General features: G+C 44.9%; 2 protein-coding genes across 5 annotated transcripts in view; both read right to left on the bottom strand.

Moving 5' to 3' along the window:
• ATP11C (ATPase phospholipid transporting 11C (ATP11C blood group)) overlaps nucleotides 1-25,371 on the bottom strand; it is a 177,897-nt gene that overhangs the window by 114,708 nt on the left and 37,818 nt on the right. The gene's annotated exons all lie outside the window — the stretch shown is intronic.
• LOC143809380 (uncharacterized) lies at nucleotides 22,850-24,511 on the bottom strand. Its single transcript, XM_077292458.1, has 2 exons — nucleotides 23,218-24,511; nucleotides 22,850-23,066 (listed from the first exon to the last, which is right to left on the bottom strand). The coding sequence occupies exons 1-2, from the start codon at nucleotides 24,193-24,195 to the stop codon at nucleotides 23,025-23,027; spliced, it is 1,020 nt and encodes a 339-aa protein (XP_077148573.1). The 5' UTR covers nucleotides 24,196-24,511; the 3' UTR covers nucleotides 22,850-23,024.

Below are 25,371 nucleotides of genomic sequence, written 5' to 3'. Positions count from 1 at the left end.
GCTGAACATGTCTGACCAGTGACTGTGCACTTCATAAAGGCTGAACATGTCTGACCAGTGACTGTGCACTTCATAAAGGCTGAATATGTCTTTATCTTTTTCCATTTAATGTGTAGGATGTTAAAAGCTACAATTTGGTTTATTTCTGACAGCGCCTAATGACGTGAAGGAGCAAGAAAGAAGAACGAGGGTAAAGGAGGAAAATACTGTGTACATAACATATCACATACACCGGCATCAGGAAATAAATATTTATCACACTTAAAATAACCAAAATGTTCCAAGGTGATAAGCCATTAGTCACTGCTATACACAGCGCTGTGCAGTTTATACAAGGACAGAAGAGAGATAGGAAGTTTGGTAACTTTATTAATGCATCACATTAAGGTCCTCTCCCACCAGCAGATAATCAGACAATAAGGCCATGTTCACAAGTTGCGCTTTTTTTATGCAAAGTTTAAGCGGCTAACAAAGAGCAGGTTTTTGCTGTGCTTTTTTTTTTACTGCATTTTTGTCTCAACTTCATTAGGTTTTGAAACCAAAAACGCCTTAAAACCTGATACTTGCATGTTTGCAGTGTTTTTTGCATTAAATCAATGGATGAAAAATGCTGAAAGAATTACGCTGCATTTTGCAAAAAAAAGTTGTTTGACAATACAATCAAGCAAGAAAAAAAAAGCTGTGTGCATAAGATGTCTGATCTCTCAGACTTTGCTGGTGCTGTGGAATGCAGCTGAAAATTTGTATTAAAAAAAACGCTGCAAAAAAAGCAACGTGTGAACACTAGTCCACCGGCTGCTTGGATCATTTATGTGGGCATTACATCACTGTCAGGACATCGCCCGGCACAAATCAAAGATGAGCTGCCGACTGGTGAATGGGGAGAGAACAATTGGAGAGGAGACTAAAAACGTTCCTTAAATAAATGAAAATGGTCTTGTGATATGGCGACTGCAGTTTGTTAGGAGCAGAAAGCTATGAGTGTAGCCTAATCTGACAACCTGATACCTTGTGCCCTGCTGCTTCAGTCCCAGTCTATGATGATGATGAAGATAGGGCAGGACGGTGGCTCAGTGCATAGGACGGTGGCTCAGTGGTTAGCACTGTTAGGGTACCGTTACACAAAACGATTTACCAACGATCACGACCAGCGATACGACCTGGCCGTGATCGTTGGTAAGTCGTTGTGTGGTCGCTGGGGAGCTGTCACACAGACAGCTCTCCAGCGACCAACGATGCCGAAGTCCCCGGGTAACCAGGGTAAACATCGGGTTACTAAGCGCAGGGCCGCGCTTAGTAACCCGATGTTTACCCTGGTTACCATCGTAAATGTAAAAAAAAAACAAACAGTACATACTCACATTCCGGTGTCCGTCAGGTCCCTTGCCGTCTGCTTCCCACACTGACTGACTGCCGGCCGTAAAGTGAAAGCAGAGCACAGCGGTGACCCCAATGTTTAGTGCGTCAGAGGCCGGTGGCGTCATGTCCCTCCCCCTGGCCATTATAGCTGGTACCACCCTGTGCAGAGGCCGATCTCCTATTTACTTGATCATGTTTAACTCCTAGTACCAAGCACCAAGAAAGTCACCGGTTTGTGTGATGAGCAGGCATTTTCACAGAACTGACACAAGACTGCCCAGCACGGCCTTTACACTCCGGTACGGGGAGCTGGACCCCCGCTGCTGCCAAGGATCAGGTCTGCCGTGCCCAGTTGTCTGGCTCCCCACATACATCATGCTTTGGTAACTTCATGCATCCCCTTTAAGCAAAACACTTGTGATTGTTAGTAGCCCCTTCTTTTAGCAAGCTGCCAAAGAGCTACAAAATCAGACTCGAACCGCCATACAGATAAAATTACAAGAAAGAAGTCAATATCTTTAGAGGTTTCCTGGAACAGATTAAAACTTCCCCAGGAGAATGTATATCTAGCCATCTTATCCATAATGCACTCCCCCAACACTGCTATCTCTCTATATAGCCCCCCAGACACCAATGACACCTGTTCTACTGATGATTTGTGAATAAAATCCTCCGTCATGCAATTCTCCCACTTCTGTTTCCAAGGTTTTTCTCGTGCTGCACCAGTTCTTTGGAATGTGCTACCCCACACAATTAAAGCGGTTTTCAGCTAATAAACGTTCCTTCGGCTTCTACTTACAGTAGGCTAAAAATAATAAACTCAGGTGTTACTTACCCTGCCGAGCTACAGTACAATGTCACTGTTCCAGTCTCTGATGACAGGAAGCAGCAGTGATATCACAACTATATCATATGTGACCACTGCAGCCAATCACTGGGCTCAGAGGCAATGCTGATGTAGACAGCACAAGCCGAGGGCAGTGATTGGCTTCACAATCACATGCAGTGGAGTTCTGACATCACCCATGCAACCTATCAACAAAGAGCAGGGGAGCCGTGGACCAGGAGAGGGTGGGCAACACCTGAGCTCTGAATAATAGCTGATCGACGGTTTGCCAGGTGCTACAGCTGACATTCTTTATCCCCCCTATCCTTTGACCCCTTTTAAAGTAAAATAATCTTTGGAGACAGATTATCAGGGATCTATGTCCGGTCCATAGATCTTAACAGCTCACTTACATATTAAAAAAAGTGGATTTCTGTGGAATAAATAATTGGATCACAGGTAGCAAGTAACAATTTTGTTCCATTTCCTATGACCTACATGCCCATACAGACGGCTTAGGAAGGTAGATTCTACTGACAGGTTCCCTTTAAAGGGGTATTCTACTTTTTTTTCATGAACACTCTCAGACTGCTAGGAGACAGAGATTTTCCTTCCCATGGGAGACGTGTGGGGGAGATGACGCTAACCAGATGCAGCAATAAGCTCAGAATGGGCTACCTGGCCCAAGTAACCGACCACTCTGAATTCAGCAGCGGCCGATAACCTAGGCAATAAGCTGTGCACAAACCTCCGTTCTTGAGAATTGAGAGGACTTTTAAAGGAGGTACATTTCAAAGTTGATTATTGTTTTTTCCGCATTTTGCAAATTCACCATTTACAAACTGGAGACCACACCTTTAAAAAAAAAAAAAAATATATAAAATAGTATGCTTGTCTTGTCCAGCGCACCTTTAATAAACCCTGCAATAGGCATAACACAATCAGCTTTGTGCTTCTTTAAGACCCACTCAAAAACAGACAAGGGAAAACAACCATCCATCAGCACGTCTAAAAGGTCTATTAAATGAACCGATCATCTGAAAAGGACACATGGCAGACACGTCAGCATAGCGAGCAGAAAATAGGCCGCCATAAAAGATGCTGTTTAGTAAAAAAAAGTCTGAAACAAGTTCCTACTCCATGGTCAAGAACCCGGTTCTATAAAGAACAAATACTAATCATTCACAATCACCAGAGTCATGTTATCTAGCATGGAAAAATGAAGTCCGCCACCTTACCCATGGTGCCGCCAATGTAAAGCCAGCCTCCTCGTTACTTGATGCATACATTACAGCCAGAGCCAAGGGCTACGGCTTAGGTCCGAGCAAAGCTGTACAGTAATTCAGCAGCCAGCAAGCCTTCTACAAAGCTGCGGACAAAGGTCGGCACAAGAATTTGTACAGAGGTAACATTAAGGCCACGTGCACATGTTTAATATTTGGTGAGGTTATTTTTTGTTTTTTTAACATCAGTATTTGGAAGCCAGAATCAGGAGTGGAACGGTCGGAGAAATAAGTATAATAGAAACACGTCCCCACTTCTGAAATTTTTACCTATTCCTGGATTTGGCTTACAAATACGGAGGTAAAAAACTCACCAAATACTGAACGTGTGCACGTGGCCTAACACAAATGCCAACCAGAAGAAATCACAGTACAGGCAGTAAGGACCGACAGCGGGAGTGTAGAACTGCAATAAAAAGTATTATTCCAATGTAAAGAAATGTATTGTCGTAAAATTCTCCTCCACGCTGCAAGAACAAATATGGATACCAATGCTGCCTACTGAGTGGAGAGACCTCAGCTCCACAGCTAAGAACGTGTCCGCTCTACCATCATCACTACATAGAAAAGGGTGAATCATGGCCGCTTCTAAATTCAATCAGTGGTTTCTTCTTCTCAGTTCAATCCATGGTCTTCATATCCGCAATTATGCTTCATCTTCGAAGCAGAGCAGCAGTGCCGAGTCCACCTCCTGGTAGATACCGGTGGTCCTAGATGGATCCTACTGACATTATTGGGTGTAACATGAGTACCGGATAAAAGAGAGGAACAACCAGTGCCAATTCACCATGTATCTTTGGTCAGACCTGTGATGGAAATTCCGGCTGAAGCCTCCACCACGGATGTGAGCCTAAGAGACATATCTGTGTGTAGGAAAGCTGGGAGATGCCAAGTGCGGCTGCCATCGCCTCTTCTGGGACGGTGTAGACAGTAGACCCTTGATTTATCGTTAGGGAGGGATTTCAGTACAGAAGTTGTATTACTGTGTAGCCAGCCAGATGTGCCTTTGACAAGTCTGCTGGATGGGAGCTGTAATAATATGGACACAAGTATTGGGACGCCTCAATCACAATGTCGGCTTCCGGTCAGTCACACTGCCACAATTGCATAAAACCAAGACAGTGTTCCCTCCCAGACATTTGTGACAGGATAACTTGTAGCAACGAGCTCGCCGACTCCAGCGCTTGTAGAATGATGCCATATTTCTAAGGTCAACACTTTTCTCCTAAATCTCCCCCCTCCCCCCTATCACCAGTGAGTGATATTATTGAAAAGTGGAAGGAACCGCAGCAATTCAGTGCAGACCCCAAGGTTACAGAGAGGGGTCATCAAGTGTAGGAGCCAAGGTCAGAAATGTCACCAATGCTCTGCTGACTATAACGGCAGAGTTCAGACCACATTTGGCACAAACAGCACAAAAAGTGTACACCGGGAACGTCATGGCCAGGCTGCTGCAAACAACCCCGACCTTGGCTTGCAAAATTATTCACCCCTTGGCTTTTTACCCATTTTGTTATATTACAACCTGTGTGTAAATAGTTTTGTAATCAGATTTGTGCGTGATGCATCAGCACTAAATAGTCTAAGTTGATGAAGTGAGAATAATAGACATACATTAAATAAATGGAATCAAATAGCTACTAATTGACATGTATTCCTTTTGAGATGAAGCCCCTAAAGATTTCTGGCGCCAGCAATTCCCTTCCCCAATAAGTCCCATGCTTAGTTAGATGAAGTCCCCCTGTGTGTAATCTAAGTGTCACATGGTCCATCGGTATATACACTTTACCTTTTCTGAAAGGCCACAGAGGCTGCAACACCATCAACAAGAGGCTCCACTGACCAAACACCATGAAGACCAAGGAGATCTCCAAACAAGTCAGGGACAAAGTTGTTGAAGTACAAGTCAGGATTGGGTTATAAAAAAAAAAAAAAAAAAGTACTAACCCCCAACTTTGTGGGAACGGTTTGGGGAAGGCCCTTTTCTGTTCCAGCACAATAATGGGCCTTGATTTATGCACTACGGCACAGAGATAGTTGGGTATGTTTGGGGTAGAGAACTTGACTGGCGGTCACCTCCAACACCTTTGGGATGAACTAGAGCAGAGATTGTGAGCCAGGCATTTTGCTTCAACATCAGGGTCTGACTTTACAAATGCTCTTCTGGATGAAAGGGTAAAAATTTCTCACCGACTCCTAGAAAATCTTGTTGAAATCTTTCCCAGAAGAGAGATGCCTGTTATGGACTAACTCCATATTAATGCCTATGGATTTAAAATGAGGCGCCATAAAAACCCCTGTATTCTGGACTAGCAATAAAAAGAATGTTGTGGGGACTAACCATCGTGTTTTTACCATCGTCGCCTGTAGGTGCCATCAAACTGTCTCACAGTAAGCCACATGCAGATTTGTTGTGTGGCTCTCTGGCACAATGTGCGAATGCGACCCAAGATGGGGTGGATCTTTTAGAGATGGCCTCCTGCAGCGCTTATACTGTACTTCCCGCTGGCAGGACTCGCATGTATGCTATGAGTGCAGTTGAAGACTATGGTGTGTACACAAGAGAGAGGAATAATGCTATTTATAATATCCAGAAAATCCAGGAATCCATCATAAAGCAGCAAAAAGCTCTGGAGACATAACACCAGTGTGTTCACATGTCTGAGGTCAGAGTACAGGGCTGGAAATTACATTAATGCCTATGGGAGAAAAACTGAATGTGATCTGCGAATATCCACGAGCCAAGAATGTAACTTGAATTTGCAATTCTTTATCTAAAGTAGAGGTGGCAGAGAGAAAGCAGGCGGCAGGTGGTGAACACCACGGAATTTGAGGCTGGCACCAAACGTATCTGTTACCGCAAGCGCTGAGCTATAATGCGGGTAGTATTCTCTTAAACCCTGGATTTGACCACTTATCAGCTACCTTGTAGACCTAAACTGACTTACTCCAGCTAAGGCCCACGTGGGGCAGGGGCAGACGGACGTCTAAACTGGACAGAAAGTGGAACACAGTGCACGGACTGGCCCAAGTGTGACAGCCTTATAGAAATACAAGAAGTTGACACGCTCAGGTAGGTCGAGCCGTTGGCCAGTCCGTACACTACGATACTATCTCGGTCCGATTTACACGGCCATCTAAAGGCTGATTTAAGCCCACAGATGATCGAATTTATGTCTTTTTTGACACCAGGGAGTCATTCCCAAATCCTTCTAATGCAGTTTTACCGACTCCCCAACACAAGGTGTATCCAATTTAGTAAAGATGTGAAAAGGTCATCTCATAATGACATCAGAATAACTTTTTGATGCTTAGGATAAACCCCCCCCAAAACATGCAGTGGTCAGACAACCTGGCCAGTCACCACTTACGCCAATTTATTTCCACTTTGTAATGAAAGGAAGCGAAAATGATGAGTGAAGGCCGACTTGCAAATAACAATAATGGATTCAAGCTGCAGCCTCCCAGCAGTAGTAAAAGGATATATTAGAAGACTATAAAACACGCATTATACACAGGCGGAATAAAGAAGAAAATGCTACTTGCAGCTGTGTACGGAAGAATGGGCCTGGGTATAATTGCCATCTTTCTGTTTTAGGTTTCCAAAAATACCAATTAAAAACCAGGGTAGATTTTAAAAAAGCCTCAATTATAGGGAGGAGCACATTATAATGTATGGAATATACATATGGTGAAAGTCCCAGCCGAAATGTTAACACTTTACAGGCTGAACTCACAGAACAATGTGCATAGGCCAAAAATTAAAGGTCAATGGACATTGACGTGGGGAAGTTCAGAGTCTTCATCTTTGTGTGTAACAAAACCTGAAACAAAGATCATGAAATAACAGAGACAGGTAAGTGGCACAGAGGGAGCACAATGGTGACCACCCTGCGGCAGCAGATCCAAGAGCGGCCAGTTATAGAATTCGGCTAGGTTGGGGTGTGGGGCGAGCACCCATGGGTGTCATTACCCAGGTGTATTCCTGTGTGGTTTGTCGGTATAGTCCTGCCTCAACTCTATTGTGGACTAAGCTTTCAGTATAAAAATGTCACCCAGCAGGTAGGTGATGCAGTGTAATTAAGGGGTCAACCCTCACACACAGCCCAGCTCCTGAGGCCATTACATTTTTTGGACACATTCACAGTGTGATAATCATTACGATTATATGGCAACACAAAGTAATGAAAAAGACCAACAAAACTTTTATTTATTTTTAATAATTTTAATCAGCATGGAAAATTATTGAACTTTGCAAGTCACTTTATTAGAGAATTCGTCTTCAGTTGTGTAAAAACAATATGCATGCGAGCTGCTTCCTAACACCGGCGTTTCCCCAGTCTATTGTCGGCTTCAGATGCACCGATATCAGATGGGTCAGTTCCTGTCACTTCCTCCGAGTGTTGTGCTTAGGGCTTGCTCATACTGGTGGAGATTCCGTCATTTGAGAGGTTCGGCCCAATTATGCCAATGATGCTCGGCTCAAACTCTAGAGCTAGTTCCGAGTGTCATCTGACCGTGCTCCGACTCACTCACCTGAGATGAATCGCAGCACAGGTGCAGAGAAGATGGAGAACTTAACTTCTCCATTGACTGCACTGGGATGACAGAGTGCAGTCTGATGTTTCACACGCACCCATAGACTTGTACGGTACAAGTGTGCGTGTGTCTCATGTTGCGATAGCTCTCTCACGCCAGAAAATAATGGCAGATCAGCACTGCCCCATAGCATAACACTGGGCCGAGTGCTTTTTGCTATAAAACATCACATCGCGCTCGGCCATGTTATACGCCAGTGTGAGCGAGCTCTCATCAGCCCAATCTCCTGCAGCAGCTTATCCCCACAGTTAGTGAGACCGTTGCGGAGCCGACCCTTTTATCGCCATCATCTGTACTCCAAACGAGTACGTTCTGATACCAAAACAGGTAAAGGCAGGGAAGTAGACTGGGAAAATCAGGGGGTGTGGAAGCCGCTTTAATGTATTTTTATAGACATGAATACACAACTTAATGAAGTGCTTTGCAAAGTTATGTACAAAATAAAAAAACACCATAATAATAATAAAAGTAAAGTTTAGTTACTGTTTGAGGACATGAAATGTTTTATTGGTAGCACTCAGCCTGATTCTTAAAAGGTGGGCCTACACATAATCGTGGGCATGCTCACACAGACTAATGGTTGGGAATCAGCGTTCGTTCAACTGTGGAGATGCCGTGGAAATGTTTGCATGTGGCATTTACCATTGTGCAGAAGGAGCGGAGGAGCAGCATATGTCGCCCTGAGCAAAGGGTGAGACTCGCACGTAGATCTGCAGAACCTCAAGCTCGCAGCTGTGGATCTATGCACATTTTGAAGCATGTGCGTGATATTTCTTAAGGTATGTGCACACGGTCAGTAAACGCAGCAGGTTGGACGCTGCGTACTTCCACAGCGTCCAACCCGCAGGGTCCAGATGATATCCCATGACCACTATGCATCCAGAGACGCTCGCGGCTCACCTGCGGAGACTGACATGTGGAGCGTCTCTCCAGACCGCAGCATGTCTATTTATCTTGTGGAGACGCAAGCCTCCGCAATATAAATATCACCCGTACAATGTAATGGGTGCGGTGATTCTGCACGGTCCAGTGAACACATGCGGAATTACCTGCGTTCAATAGATGGCAGCGCTTTGGAAGCGGCAGATATGTGCTGCGTCCAAAGCGCTGCTGATTACTGACCATGGGAACATAGCCTTACAGTCTCATGCACTGTTGGCACGGTAAAATGCAGTGAATTTTCTGCAAACGGACAAGCTCTAATGGAGACTCGGCTGTAGGGAAAAAAAAAAAGATTTGACAGTTAAACTGTAAATTAATGCCATCATATACATTAAACTAATGTTGGCCTGAGGCTACTTTCACACTAGCGTCATACGACGCACGTCGCAATGCGACGTTGCGACGTACCGACGCATACTGTGCTTGCGCAGCACAACGGGGGCAGCGGATGCAGTTTTTCAACGCATCCGCTGCCCCATTGTGAGCTCCGGGGAGGAGGGGGCGGAGATACGACCTGGCCGTGATCGTTGGAAAGTCGTTGTGTGGTCGCTGGGGAGCTGTCACACAGACAGCTCTCCAGCGACCAACGATGCCGAAGTCCCCGGGTAACCAGGGTAAACATCGGGTTACTAAGCGCAGGGCCGCGCTTAGTAACCCGATGTTTACCCTGGTTACCAGCGTAAAAGTTAAAAAAAAAAAAACAGTACATACTCACATTCCGGTGTCCGTCAGGTCCCTTGCCGTCTGCTTCCCGCTCTGACTGAGTGCCGCCGTAAAGTGAAAGCAGATCACAGCAGTGACGTCACCGCTGTGCTCTGCTCTTACATTCCGGCCGGCAGTCAGTGCGGGAAGCAGACGGCTAGGGACCTGACGGACACCGGTATGTGAGTATGTACGGTTTGTTTTTTTATACTTTTACGATGGTAACCAGGGTAAACATCAGGTTACTAAGCGCGGCTCAGCCAAATGCAGCACTTGTATGGGGAGTAGGGAAAGAAAGAACTGTTGGTTGCATTCTCGTTTAGCTGACAACTCAAGGCCGCCATAAACCTTAAATAGTTCGGCCACCAGCTCTGTAGCTCTCCTGACTCCCCCATACAGGGAATGCTTGGCTCGGCTGGGTGGTCCTGTGTTTTCTACTATAGAGCTGCCGACTCCTCTTGCAGAGACTTCTCCTGGTAGAACAAAAAGATGGGGTGTCGTAATTATATAGGCCAGATCCTTCTCTCCCTCAACTGTTGGGATATATATTATATATATATATATATATATATATATATATATATATATATATATATATATATATATATATATATATATATATATATATAATTGTCTAAGAGTTTTTCCGTCTGTCTGTCTGTCTGTCCTGGAAATCCCGCGTCTCTGATTGGTCGAGGCCGCCGGGCACAGCATGGCGACGATGATGTCAAAGGTTGCCTCGACCAATCAGCGACGGGCACAGTCTGCCGCGAATTCTGGAATCATCATTGTCCATATACTACGGGGACACGCATATTCTAGAATACCCGATGCGTTAGAATCAGGCCACAATCTAGTGCGTGTGTGTGTGTGTGTGTGTGTGTGTGTGTGTGTGTGTGTGTATGTGTATATATATATATATATATATATATATATATATATATATATATATATATATATATATATATATATATATCTATATATATCTATATATATCTATATATCTCTTAGACTGTTGCCTGATCCCGCCGAATTTGGCAGATTTAGACAAGTTCAATCTAATTTGTATCTAAACAAACTTTTTTTCCTGTAAGATTTTTTTGACTGCTCAAAAACAAGAATTAATAATGTAACCTTTAACCCATCCGATTCATTTAGCGTTTCCTACAAATATAGCACCAACTCATAAGTTCCACATGTAGTAAAAGATTTTGTAGTATGAATGTGGAGGAGTTGCAATCATTAACATCAGGGTAGTAGGATTCTTCAGAACAAGCCGAGGCAGCTCCAGTAGAGCCACACTTCCAGTAGTCATTTATACCCGTCACGGAGATCGTGAAGCAGCAGCACAATTGTCTGCTCCATATATTCCCGTGAGGTTTGGCTAGAAGAAAACAATGCTGCTATCTTGAAGGCAGTAGTAGTCTCACGAGACTGTGTCTGCTTGAGATTTCACATTTGGAATTGCCAACTATTTTGTTAACAAAAAGCAAGCCAAATGGGCAATTCTCAACCTTAAGCACGCTCATCAATCTAAGGAAAATCCTGCATCAACGCCGGCACAGTCAAGTGCTTTATAAAAGAGGATGCTTCCGATGGGGAAGATCCAGCCAAGAGCATTTCAGCCTCTGAAGTCTTTTTACCAAGTCCCATGTCTGGAAATAATGGAGCAGAAAAGAAATGTGTACTAACAGCTCTGAAGAAGTCCAGGATGTGAGTGGTGCGGTAATGTCCGCTAATGCAGATCAGGAGGACAGTCAATCGCTCTTAATCAAATGAAGTGCTGGTTCCAGACAGGATCCATAACTTCCATATATAAGAGTAGACAACCTCTGCCAACCGGATAAGCCTCTCAACAAATAATTATATTTAGCTTTTACTCAGCCAGACACAAATAATGTATGAGCACAAAGCAGGGCTGAAGGCCCAGTCACTGGGTCACCATGAACAGAGATCACACCAAGGTGTCATGTTCTCCATGCATTTGGTGGCCAGGAGCTTCCACCTGGTTCATGTGCACAAACCTGGATACAGTCACAGCCCACTTCGAGAACATTGTGAACAAGGGGGCTGGCGCTTCTACCACAAGTGTGCATTGGGGGCTCTTATTTTTGCTGGGTTTAAGAAGGTAGATAATTTACAGTACAATTCTGACTAATGGGTAGAGGAACAAAAATGTAAGGAAAAATTTCTACATCCTCAGCTGCAGAGTGGCATCTAAACAGGGGACAATCCCATTAGAGTAAGTATTGAAAAGTGGTGGTACATGCACAAATCTTTCCATGACAGGAGAGAGCTGTACACGTGCAACCACCTTTTCATTCATTCATTGAGCCATGATATGTGGCTCTGTTCTTGACATAGGTGTGGATCAGAAAAGTGAGAGACCCAAAACCAGCAGATAGCTCTAGCATAGCCTGCAGATCGGTCAGTATCTGAGATGGGGATACCCCTTTAGCAATAATGATAACTCCATCTGTGGTGAGAATGCGAGCACTCCAACTCTCCCATTGGCCATCAGGGGCTAAATGATATGCCCACAGCTCTACATAGTGTCTTTCCAGGTCTCTAAGCTCATACCTGGTGATACTTCATGTGTTGGAGGATGATATGGGGGTGCAGGATTTAGAGAACGTGGTCAGACATTAATTTATGATTTTGGAGAGGACTCGCTGGCCACGCTCTGTTATGTTGCCTCGAACTATTCTGTATACCAAGCATGTAATAGCTGTGAAATAGAACGATTGGCCAGCTAACCAATTTGATGCTTTCTCCCAAAAGAAGGAGAAAGAACAAAGTAATGTCATGTTGTTCTGGAAAATTTACAGGCTGTAAAGAGCTTAAATGTTACAGAAATTGGTCACGTCACTGAACAATACATGGTGAGAAGGGGAGAACAACAAAGATGCAATCGGCAGAAATATGTTCTAGGAAGGAATGCTTTGGCCTTTCTGGTTACCGGTATTTGCCAGTAGTAACACTTGCAGCAGCTCACAGTGTGATCCATCACACACTTATCTGCTGGTCCATGGCCTTGTCTCCCCCAGATGCATTGTATTGGATGTGGCGCTGTGTAACGAGTGTGTAATCCAGCAGAGTGCGGCTTTCCTGAACAATGTGAAAAGCGATCAGTCCAACACAATGCCCGCGAAACTCTAGGATTAGATTTCACTTTCAGGGATGCAAGACTACGGCCAACCGAGATCGCTAGGATTTGTCACATTCAGTATGGCGACCACATACTGGAGGAGCAAGGTTCACACATCAGACGGGAAGACGTCATCTACATATCATCTGACAGCAACATTGGGAAACTTAATTTATGCTGTAGTCAGGTTTTTTTCTTGTTAATTTTTTTAAAACTTCTCTCACCACATATAGTGATGCACCCGGGATGTAAAGTGCCCCAAAGTGTGTGGGTGTTACTGGGTGACCGACTATTTATAACTGGATTTCACATTCAGGAAACTGCACGTTGTTCAGGTCATACAAGAATGGGCAGAAATGCTCTTTGAGGAAGTTCATTTACACGGTTTTAACTACCAGTAATTTTATACTTATTCACTGCTTCTAATATAACTAAAGAATTGAGAGTTTTCTGGGTCAATAGAAAAAAAACAAAATGAAAACTAAAAAAAAATATAAATAAAAAAAAATATATATAAAATAAACAATAAACAACTTGCCAATTGGGGAGTGTGGTCAATAAAATATTAACAGAACAGTAGTTGTTAGACTCCTTGATGCTGCAGGGTCGTTGATCTGGTATTGTGCTGCAGCAACGAAGTCTGGCTTTCCCACCTGACCACTGCAGATAAACACGGGCCTCTGTGGGGTAAATCTAAGAGAATGACTTCGAGGGGTTAAGGAATTTTTTATTATTATTATTATTATTATTATTATGTTGCAGACATGAGAAAAAAAAAACAAAACAAAAAAAACAGCAGATCACTACTTGCCCTCCCAGGTCTAGTGACGCCTCTCCAAGGGTCTTTGTTCATAGACTGCAGCGGTGATGTCATGACTACAGTACACGTGAATACTGCAGCCAATCACTGGGCTCAGCGGTTCTGAAGATATAAATGGCATGAGTTCCTAAGCCAAGCGGTTGGTTGCAGCAGTTACATGCACGGCAGCTGTGCATCAGTGCTTTTGTTATTTTCCATGTCTGCAACCCTATAATTAAAAAATAATTAAATGTATATTCCCAGACATCCCCCTTTAAAAGGAATTTTCATCAGGTGTATGCTGCTGATCTGAGGGCAGTACAAAGCTACGATAAGACACCCTGAACCCATCAGTGCATCATTTACTGGGTCCCACTAGACTAGACCCAGCATTCATGAACCCCTGGTGTTGATTCACAACTGTCATCCTATAGTGTGCATGCGGACAGAGCTGCAAATCGACATTCGGGAGCAAGGAGGTGATGGGTGCAGGGCGCGCATTGAGAAGGGGGCGCAGGGAGCGCAGAGAGAGAGCAGGGAGCGCAGAGAGAGAGCAGGGAGCGCAGAGAGAGAGCAAGAAGAGCAGGGAGCGCAGAGAGAGAGCAGGGAGCGCAGAGAGAGAGCAGGGAGCGCAGAGAGAGAGCAGGGAGCGCAGAGAGAGAGCAGGGAGCGCAGAGAGAGAGCAGGGAGCGCAGAGAGAGCGCAGGGAGCGCAGAGAGAGCGCAGGGAGCGCAGAGAGAGCGCAGGGAGCGCAGAGAGAGCGCAGGGAGCGCAGAGAGAGCGCAGGGAGCGCAGAGAGAGCGCAGGGAGCAGAGAGAGAGAGCAGGGAGCGCAGAGAGAGAGCAGGGAGCGCAGAGAGAGAGCAGGGAGCGCAGAGAGAGAGCAGGGAGCGCAGAGAGAGCAGGGAGCGCAGAGAGAGAGCAGGGAGCGCAGAGAGAGAGCAGGGAGCGCAGAGAGAGAGCAGGGAGCGCAGAGAGAGAGCAGGGAGCGCAGAGAGAGAGCAGGGAGCGCAGAGAGAGAGCAGGGAGCGCAGAGAGAGAGCAGGGAGCGCAGAGAGAGAGCAGGGAGCGCAGAGAGAGAGCAGGGAGCGCAGAGAGAGAGCAGGGAGCGCAGAGAGAGAGCAGGGAGCGCAGAGAGAGAGCAGGGAGCGCAGAGAGAGAGCAGGGAGCGCAGAGAGAGAGCAGGGAGCGCAGAGAGAGAGCAGGGAGCGCAGAGAGAGAGCAGGGAGCGCAGAGAGAGAGCAGGGAGCGCAGAGAGAGAGCAGGGAGCGCAGAGAGAGAGCAGGGAGCGCAGAGAGAGCAGGGAGCGCAGAGAGAGCAGGGAGCGCAGAGAGAGCAGGGAGCGCAGAGAGAGAGCAGGGAGCGCAGAGAGAGAGCAGGGAGCGCAGAGAGAGAGAAGGGAGCGCAGAGAGAGAGAAGGGAGCGCAGAGAGAGAGCAGGGAGCGCAGAGAGAGAGAGCAGGGAGCGCAGAGAGAGAGAGCAGGGAGCGCAGAGAGAGAGAGCAGGGAGCGCTTGCAGAGGACTCTGGAGTGGAGAGGACTAGTGGTAAAGGCTCCATAGCTCGGCACCAACTACAGTTAAAGTTTGTGTTTTAGACAAATATTGCAAGAAGCCAAGTAAGCAATACATAGCTGGAATCAGTATGTGTCATTACCTACAGGGTTTGTACCAAGTATGTGTGTTATCTCATTGATGGGGTATAACATACTGATCAATGGGATCCAATTGTTGAGACCCCCACCAACCATGAGAGTGGGGCTCTAGATAGCCATGATTAGAGTGGAGGTTGACCATGTGCATTTTGCTGCATTCAGTCTCTATGTGACTGCCGGAAATTGTCAGGGGCTATTCTCAGCTTTCTTTCCCAGCCCCATAGAGAATGAATGGAGAGGAGGTGCGTATGCTCAACAAAATTGAAGTCCCAAAAGTTTCCCCCAACTAACTTCTAGAAAAATGGGGGTCAGACCGCTGAGATCTTGCCCCATAACTAGAGTCCACCACATATTTACAGTGTAGATTGTGAATGTGCACAATCACAGCTCCAGTCACTTGCACAGTACTGGTTTTTATTACAGGATTTTGGAACGAATATGTGAGCAGGTCATTATTTTGGGCAGTTATATACCCAGGAATAAGCACAATGCAGATAATGATGAGAGTTTCTGCCTTCCGCAGAGATTTGTAAGTCAATGGTAAAGGGCAATTCCAGTGCTCAGCAATGAGCTTTTATTGCTACAAGCCTTGAATTTCGGCTTTTTTAGAACTTACTTTTATTCTTCATTTATAATTCAATGATCATCTCTTTCTTCACATAAAAGATTTCTGCAGGGAGAACTGGCTGGAAATAGGAGGTTCCTTAGGAAAAATAGGTATAAAATGATACAGATGGAATATAGCGGCCATTATATCTGGAACCTGGAGTCATCCATCTGGTGGGCCTAGAGCGCAATAACCAAATATTGCCCAATATGTAAACCGCGCTCCTCCTGGAGTCAGTATGGACAAGAACCCAGCAGATAGCGCTGGGAAACAGAGGTCAGATCACATTATTAGCATCAGATACCATGGTGTCTGACCACGCTTTCCGATAAGTTTGTGCCAAATGCCAATATTAGATTCAATGAATCAAGAGCACATAGCAGAAAAATCATCCCCTGCAATCACTGACTGGATATTTCTGACATCTCCGTCACTGGAACCACAAGATGCTCACAGGCTTATGTAGTAAGGCAAAGGTAAAAGAAAAGACGGGCTCTCAGCGTGCACAATGCAGCATAAGCGAGTCTGCGTTACGCCAGCCAATTCATTGTTCACCTAGAAAACTTTCTATAACTTGTACGTTCACTTTCCCATGACTGTGTTGATTTTGGAGCTGACCATAGTGTGACAAGACATTAAACACTTAGTTTCCATATTAGACTAGGTTCACATTGCGTCAACGGGCAATGCGCTGACGGCATCCATTACATAGCGGCACTAACTATGTAACGGATGCGTTAGCGCACCCATTATGTAGCACATCGCTAACGCATGTCATAATTGGCATGCGTTAGCGATGTGCCGTCATTCTGTGACGGACCCACAGACGCGGTCTGCAGCGTTTTCGGGTCCGTCACCGCTAGCACAGATGAAGCATCTGCGCTAGTGCGATCGCATAACGCGATCTTTTTCGGCACTTGCGTTAACGCAGTCCGTTTAACGCATGCGTTGAACGGACTGCACTAACGCAGTGTGAACCCAGCCTTAGCTATGGATGCCTGACCATCAAAGATATTCACTGCGCATTCCTGTAAAAACAGGGAGCATCTTCTTCTGCTTTGCATCCAGGGTATGTAGCCCAGTACTAGATATAATTCTGCTATTCTCGTGGAAGGAATATAAAAAGGTTTAGGGTGCTGTCACATTTCGTTTTGGCACCCGTTCGGTGGCCCCGTCGGGGCTTAAGTCCAACCCCCCAGCAGAAACGGATTTGGGCGTGTGCGCCAAAGGGGCCATAGACTATCATGGTGCCACAGAGCGAACGTGCACTCTTGAGGTGCATCAGTTTTGGGGCATGTACGCCTACTAGAGGCAGACAGTCAGTCATATCTGTGGCGGACATTGTTCTGCTTTGCTATAACAGAACAATTATTAAATTATTATTAAATTAAATGGAATTTGTCAGCAGGCTTTTTATACCCAATCTAGGAGCAGCATGATGTAGGGGGTAGAGACCCCGATTCCCGTGATGTGTCACTTAAGGAGGTGCTTGCTGAAGTTCTGATAAAGCCTTGTTTTCTCAGCTGCAGATCTACCAGTTCTCTGTATAACCCTGCCCACACCACCATTTATTGGCAGCTTTGTTAGTTACTTATATGTCTGAAGATGAGGACAGTGAAACCGGGAGCTGACTGGGCGCAGTGAGTCCCGATGCCGACACCTCTAGAACAGCACTAGAGGGAAAAATAAGCTTTTTATTTTAACCCCTTTCTGCCCGCTGACAGAATAGTACGTCAGCTGGCAGTATCACCCGCTTTGAGGTTGGCTCCAGCGGTAAGTCCACCTCAAAGCTGCGACATGTCAGCTGTTCTGAACAGCTGACATGTGCCCGCAATAGCTGCGGGTGGAATCGCGATCTGCCCACGCCCATTAACTAGTTAAATGCCGCTGTCAAACGCTGACAGCGGCACTTAACAAGCGCTGCCGGCCGGAAATATGCGCACCGCAGACCCCCGTCACGTGATCAGGGGTCACCGGTGCGTTGCTATCACAACCAGAGGTCATGGTCAAGCCTGTAATTCTGCTGCATAGAGGTGATCTGTGCATCACTTCTATGTAGCAGAGGCGATCGAGTAGTGGATGCTTCTAGCCTCCCATGGAGGCTATTGAAGCATACCAAAATAAAAAAAAAACACAAAAAAATTAATAATAATAATATATATATATATATATATATATATATATATATATATATATATATATATATATATATATATATATATATATATATATATATATATATATATATATATATATATATATATAAAATATATATATATTTTTTATTTTTTTTCAAATCACCCCCCTTTCGCTACAATCAAAATAAAAAAATATAATACACCTATACGTATTTGGTATCGCCGCATTCAGAATCGCCCTATCAATTAAAAAAAGGATTAACCTGATCGCTAAACGGCGTAGCGAGAAAAAATCAAAACACCAAAATTATGTTTTTTTGGGGGTCGACGCAACGCGAGTGATAAAAAGAACGTATCTGCACAAATGTGGTATAATTAAAAACTAGTGATGAGCGAGTGTTCGGAGATTTAGTTTTTATTGACACAGCTGCATGGTTTACAGCTAATAGACAGCTTCAATACATGTGGGGATTCCCTAGCAACCAGGCAACCCCCACATGTAGTCAGGCTGGCTAGCAGCCATAAATCATGCAGCTGAGTCAACAAAAACTAAATCTCTGAGCACTCACAAATACTCGGAGACCATCCGAGCGTGCCCGGGAAAATCCGAGGAACGAGTATATTCGCTCATCACTATTGAAAATGTCAGTTCGGCAAGCCCTCACCCGACCCCAGATCACGAAAAATGGAGACTCTACAGGTAACAAAAATGTGCATTTTTTTTTAGCAAACTTTGGATATATATATTTTTTTTTTACCACTTACATAAAAGAGAACCTAGACATGATTGGCGTCTGTGAACTCGTAATGACCTGGAGAATCATAATGGCAGGTCAGTTTTAGCATTTAGTGAACCTAGCACAAAAGCCAAAAATAAAAAAAAGTTATGGCTCTGGAAAGAAGGGGAGCGAAAAACGAAAAAAAAAAAAAAAAAAAAGCTCCGGGGGTGAAGGGGTTAATGGTGCCAAACATGAGGAATGAGAAGGGGTTGTCCAAGTAGTGGACAATTCCTATAAGGCTATGTGCACACGTTCAAGGATTTTTCGCGGTTTTTCGCGATAAAACCGCAAAAAAAAAAAGCATACATTAAGCATCCTATTAGAATGCAATCTGCACCTTGTGCACATGTTGCGTTTTTTTCCACGTCGGAATAGCATTCCGGAAAAATATGCAGCATGTTCATTCTTTGTGCGGAATCGCAGGTATTATGCACACATAGGAATGCATTGATCCACTTACTTTCCGCATGTGGGTATGCCCACCATGCGGGAAGTAAGCGGATCATGTGCGGTTGGTACCCAGGGTGGAGGAGAGGAGTCTCCTTCAGGCCCTGGGAACCATATAATTGTTACAAAAAAAAAATAATATAAAAACACCGGATTACGTACCGGTAATGCTCTTTTATAGAGCCACGACAGCACCCACTGAGAGAGGGGATCCGCCCCTAGGAACAGGAAACCCTACGGAGAGATAAAAGGGGCGGTCCCCCTCGCTCCCACAGTTTGGGTTACAGAGATTGCGAGGAACCGCCCACCAGTTTTAGTATGTCATTCTATATTAACATTTTATCTTAACTAAATTACGTATATTTACAAGAACCAAATCACCCTTAATAGTGCTCATATGCAAACTAATATATATAAGGGAGGGAAGTGAAGGGGTGCTGTCGTGGCTCTATAAAAGAGCATTACCGGTACGTAATCCGGTGTTTTCTCTTCGCCACGACAGCACCCACTGAGAGACTTTCAGAGATAGTTATTTGGGGGGGATTATCGTGTTAAGAACTGATCTACCGAAACACAAGTCAGTGGAGGCAGATAAATCTAGTCTATAGTGACTATAGAAGGTAGTAGGAGACGACCAGGTTGCGGCCTTACATATGAGTTCTATTGGAACCTCCCCTCGCTCTGCCCAGGATGATGCTATCGCCCGGGTGGAGTGTGCCTTTACAGTCTCAGGTGGATCTTCCCCTTTAGACGAATAGGCCAGGTATATCGCCTCCCGAATCCATCGGGATAATGTGCCTTTTGTAACACCAGCTCCTTTCCTTTGACCCTGGAAGGAAACAAAGAGAGCCCTGCTCTTCCTCCAGGGACTAGTCCTGTCTAGATAGGTTATCACAGCCCTTCTCACATCTAAAGTATGGTACTTTTCTTCTTCCTGATTTGTAGGGTTGTTATAGAAGGTAGGAAGAAGAATTTCTTGAGATCTATGGAATTTAGTACACATTTTAGGCAAGTAGGAAGGGTCTGTTTTTAGGACAATCCTATCTGGCAATATTGACATAAATGGAGGATCTACTGATAGTGCCTGTATGTCACTTACCCTTCTTGCCGACACTAAGGCGACAAGAAGAGCAGTCTTGAGGGAGACATGTTTAATGTGAGCAGAATGTAGAGGCTCAAATGGGTGATCTGTTAAGGCTTCAAGGACCAGATTAACATCCCAAGGAGGTGAGTGGGGAATATGGACTGGTTCTGCCCTCTGGCAGGCTGAAATGAATCTGGATATCCACCTATCTCCTGCAACGTTGTGACTATACAAAGCCCCTAACGCAGAAATTTGCACTCTTAAGGTATTAACTGAAAGGCCTAAATCACGTCCTCTTTGAAGAAATTCAAGAATAATAGAGACTGGAATTTCCTTTGACAGGGCTGAGGGATAGAGGCTTAAAAATTTCTTCCATACTTTTACATGGATTGATGTAGTGGATCTTTTCCTACTCAGCAATAGGGTATCAATTACTTTATCAGAGAAGCCCCTTAGCTTTAATAGCTGCCTCTCAAATCCCAGGCTGTCAACCGTAGACCCTTCACATGAGGGTGGTTGAAGGGCCCCTGGAAAAGCAGATCTTGATTCTGTGGGAGAATCCATGGATCCGAGATGGATATGGCTCTGAGCAGGGAAAACCATGGTCTCTTTGGCCAGAACGGGGCAATTAAGATTATATTCGCTCTGTCCTCTCTTATCTTCCTGATTACCGTTGGAAGAAGAACCATCGGGGGAAAGGCATATGCTTTCTGAAACGTCCACGGAATCTGGAGGGCGTCGAGAATATCGGGGTTGTCGGTTCGGAACATTGAGGCGAATGTTTTTACTTGCCTGTTGTCTCTTGTAGCGAAGAGATCTATGTCGGGCATACCCCATTTTATAGTTATCATTTTGAATATTCGACGATTTAACACCCACTCCCCCTGATGGAGGGTATGACGACTGAGAAAGTCTGCTTTTGCGTTGTCTATCCCTCGGACATGAAGTGCTGATAAGGACAGAAGATGATTTTCGGCTATAGTCAAGATGTTTTCGGTTATAGACATGAGAGTGCCTGATCTCGTTCCGCCTTGATGGTTGACGTAAGCCACTGATGTCATGTTGTCTGAGAGTACCCTGGTATGTGTTCCGTGCAACTGTGGGAGGAATTCACATAGGGCATGATAGATGGCTTTTAGTTCTTTTTTTATTAGACGAGTCGTCTAATTCCGTACCCAACCACAGCCCTTGGACAACCTGGTCCCCCAAGTGTGCCCCCCAACCATGAGGGCTGGCATCCGTAAATATTATGTTTGAGGGTTTAACCTCCCAGGGAACCCCGCTAACTAGATGATCTGGTTGTAGCCACCAGGTTAGGGATTGGATTACGTCATTAGAAAGGGAAATTTTACCGTCTAATCGCCCTTGTAATTTTATCTCCTCATGTAAAATTGTATACTGTAAGCACCTCGAGTGGAACTGGGCCCATGGAACCGCTGGGATACATGACGTGAAGGAGCCAAGTAAGGACATGCCTTCCCGGAGGGAAATTATAGGTTTATCTAGTATAGACTGAACTTTATTCCTAACTGTTATTTGTTTAGTTTCCGGGAGAAAATGGGTATTATACCTACCGATAATTCGGTTTCCAGGAGTCCATCCTGACAGCACGCTGGAGGACGTCCTCCTCCTCCTTGCTGGGACAGGAAACAACACGAGAGGTTAAAAGGTCCCACTCCGCCCCCTTTCCTTTAGTGTTTTGACAAGTACCACACCATGGATAGATACCATTTGAATTTTATTAACCAAATCATATTTACAGCATATGACATAGTATACATAAGGGGGGGAAGTAACGGTGCTGTCAGGATGGACTCCTGGAAACCGAATTATCGGTAGGTATAATACCCATTTCAAGGACGTCCCCCTGACAGCACGCTGGAGAATACCAAAGAAACTCCTTTAGGGTGGGACAACTGCCTGGAGAACCTTTCTCCCAAAAGACATTTGTTGGTTTGCTAACACATCCAATTTGTAGTGTTTACAGAATGTGTTCACACTGGCCCAAGTCGCAGCTTTACAAATTTGTTCTAATGATGCCCCTGCCCGTTCGGCCCATGACGCTGAAATGGCCCGAGTTGAATGGGCTTTTATTCCCACAGGACAATCTACCCCTTCTGACACATAGGCTTTTGAGATTACTGTAGTGATCCATCTAGCTATAGATGTTTTTTTACCCTTATTTTTACCCCCAAACAGGACAAAAAGATTGGGATCCTTTCTCCAAGTACTAGTGGCCTCTAAATAATCTAGTACTGCCTGTCTGACATCAAGAGAATGTAAAGATTGTTCTTTTGTATTAGAGGGTTTATTGCAAAAGGAGGGTAGAATTATTTCCTGATTTCTGTTTTGTACTGAAGCTACTTTGGGAATAAATGATGGATCTAGTTTTAGGATTATATGATCCTCACGAACCTGGAGGTACGGGTCCCTAATTGACAGGGCTTGTATTTCCCCTACTCTTTTGGCTGTCTTAATAGCTACCAAAAAGGCTGTTTTCCAAGTTCTTATTGCAATGGGCATGTCATCTTTCTGGGTAAAAGGATCTTTACATAGGGCTCTGAGTACTAAATTTAAATCCCAAGGGGGAGTTAATTGCCTAACTGTGGGACGTAATCTCTGGACAGCTTTTATGAATCTCATTATCCACGGGTGAGAGGCTAATGGATAATCCAGAAATGTGCTAAGTGCTGAAATTTGTACTTTAAGGGTACTAGGTCTCAGCCCCATATTAAATCCCGATTGGAGAAAATCCAGAACTCTGGGCACATCCGGGTTTTCTGACATTCCGGCCGACCTGCCACCTCTCATACAGAACTTCTTCCAAATTTTGTAATAAATTGATGAAGTTACTGGTTTACGACTAGCTTGGATCGTTGAGATGACTTCATCAGATAACCCTCGCGATTTCAGGATGTCCCTCTCAGGATCCATGCTGAAAGGTGCAATCGTTCCGGGTTTTGATGTAACACTGGTCCTTGATGAATCATGTCCTTCCATAGAGGAAGACTGACTGGACTGTCCATCGCCATGGCTCCTAACAACGGAAACCAGCTCCTTCTTGGCCAGAATGGTACTATCATCAGAACTGTTGCTTGGTCTTCCTGAATCTTCCTGAGGACCCTCGGAATGAGTGCTATTGGGGGAAAAGCATAGGATAGTGGTTCGACCCATGTTTGACTCAAGGCGTCGACTGCTTCTGGTATGTCCGTAGGGTTGAGGGAATAGAATCTGGCCACCTTCGAATTTTTTCTTGTAGCGAATAGATCTATCCTGGGAGTCCCCCAGCGATGACATAATTGGTGAAAGATTTCTTGGTTTAATTCCCATTCTGTGGGACAGACTTCTTTCCTGCTCAAATAATCGGCCAGGACGTTTTGAGATCCTTCTAAGTGGACTGCTGTGATTGACAGGACTGTGTTTTCTGCCCAAAAAAATATTTTCCGTGCCAATTCCTGAAGTGGTTTGTATCTGGGACCTCCTTGGTGTCTTATGAAGGATACTGCTGTCATGTTGTCCGTTAAGATTTTCACATGTTGGTTTTTTAAACGGGAGTGATTCCTTCTTAGAGCTTCCCAAATAGCGTAAAGCTCTCTGTAGTTTGAAGATCTTCGACTGATATCCTTTGGCCATCTGCCCTGGACGAATGATCCTTCTAGATGGGCTCCCCAACCCCACTGGCTGGCATCCGTAGTGATCACCACACACGGGGTACAGGTCCATGGAACCCCCACTCTTAGGTTGCTGTATTGTGTCCACCAGTGCAATGACTTTTTTACTGCCTTTGATAGGTGGATTACTCTGTCCAGTGATGACTGACGTCGATCCCATGCCGAGAGAACCTGATCCTGTAGCAATCTTGAGTGAGCCTGTGCCCACCTTACGCAAGTGATACAGGCTGTCATCTTCCCTAAGACCTTCATGGCTGATCTTATAGTGACCTGGTGCTTTATGAATTCCATGATTAATGCTCTTATTGACACCTGTTTTTCTCTTGGCAAAAAGGATTGTCTTGTGGTGGCATCTAGAAGAACTCCCAAAAATACCTTCCGAGATTCGGGTTTCATGTGAGATTTTTCTTGATTCACGACCCAACCTAGATATTTTAGGACTGCAATGGCTCGATCTCTGTGTAGGATTAAGATGTTTCTTGTTCTGGCTACAAGCAGAAAATCGTCCAGATAAGGAATTATTGTAATTCCTTCGTTTCTTAAGTATGCCACCACTTCCGCCACCAATTTTGTAAATATCCTTGGTGTTGACGCCAGGCCGAACGGGAGACCTTGAAATTGAAGGTGGCAGGTTTGGTCCGGAAACTTTACAGAAAACCTCAGAAGCTCCTGAGATGTTGCATGGATTGGAACCTGATGATACGCACTTTTTAGGTCGAGCGTACACATTACCGCATCTTTGTCTATGAGATGGACCGTTGTTTTTATTGATTCCATTCTGAATCTTTTGTATTTTACATAGACGTTCAATGGTTTTAAGTTTATTATTGTGCGTGTTTCCCCTGATGGCTTTGGGATTGAGAATAGTGAAGAGTAGTGACCTCTGGCTATTTCTGTTGTGGGTACCCGCACTATAACTTGAGAACTGAACAACTTCAGAATGTCTATGAACATTGGTGAATCTTTTGCCACCTTGGTAGGTGGGATACACCTCTGTGGTGCTGGGGATATGAGCTCTATCCTGTAACCCTCTGAAATGATTTTTAGGACATAGGCATTTTTTGTCACTTCTTTCCAGTTGTCCAGAAAGAGACTGAGCCTGCCCCCTATACCTATGGCGTCATTGTCTCCTAGATCTAGGGCTTGACCCAAACAGGGAGTTTCTTCCCCTTCGGTTCTGAGAATAGGCACCTCTATAGGAACCTCTGCTGGGTCTCCACTGTTCTCTATAATCCGGCTGCTTGAATTTATAGGAACTTCGAGGTGGAGGTCTCTTCCGAAATGGCTGGAAAACCTTTTTTTATTATCTGATGCGGATTCCAGAATATCGTCTAAT

The sequence above is a fragment of the Ranitomeya variabilis genome, chromosome 2 (genome assembly GCF_051348905.1).
Source record: "Ranitomeya variabilis isolate aRanVar5 chromosome 2, aRanVar5.hap1, whole genome shotgun sequence".
Taxonomy (NCBI): Eukaryota; Metazoa; Chordata; class Amphibia; order Anura; family Dendrobatidae; genus Ranitomeya; species Ranitomeya variabilis.
Note: the sequence above shows the minus strand (reverse complement) of the source record. Positions and strands in the feature narration are given on the sequence as shown.

Excerpts from the sequence above, each read along its gene's own strand:
- LOC143809380 (XM_077292458.1), bottom strand. The coding sequence starts at position 24,195 with ATGGGATCGACGTCAGTCATCACTGGACAGAGTAATCCACCTATCAAA. Across the intron at positions 23,067-23,217 it reads TCCAAGCTAGTCGTAAACCA|TACAAATTTCAGCACTTAGC; the intron begins GTAACTTCATCA and ends GTACCCTTAAAG.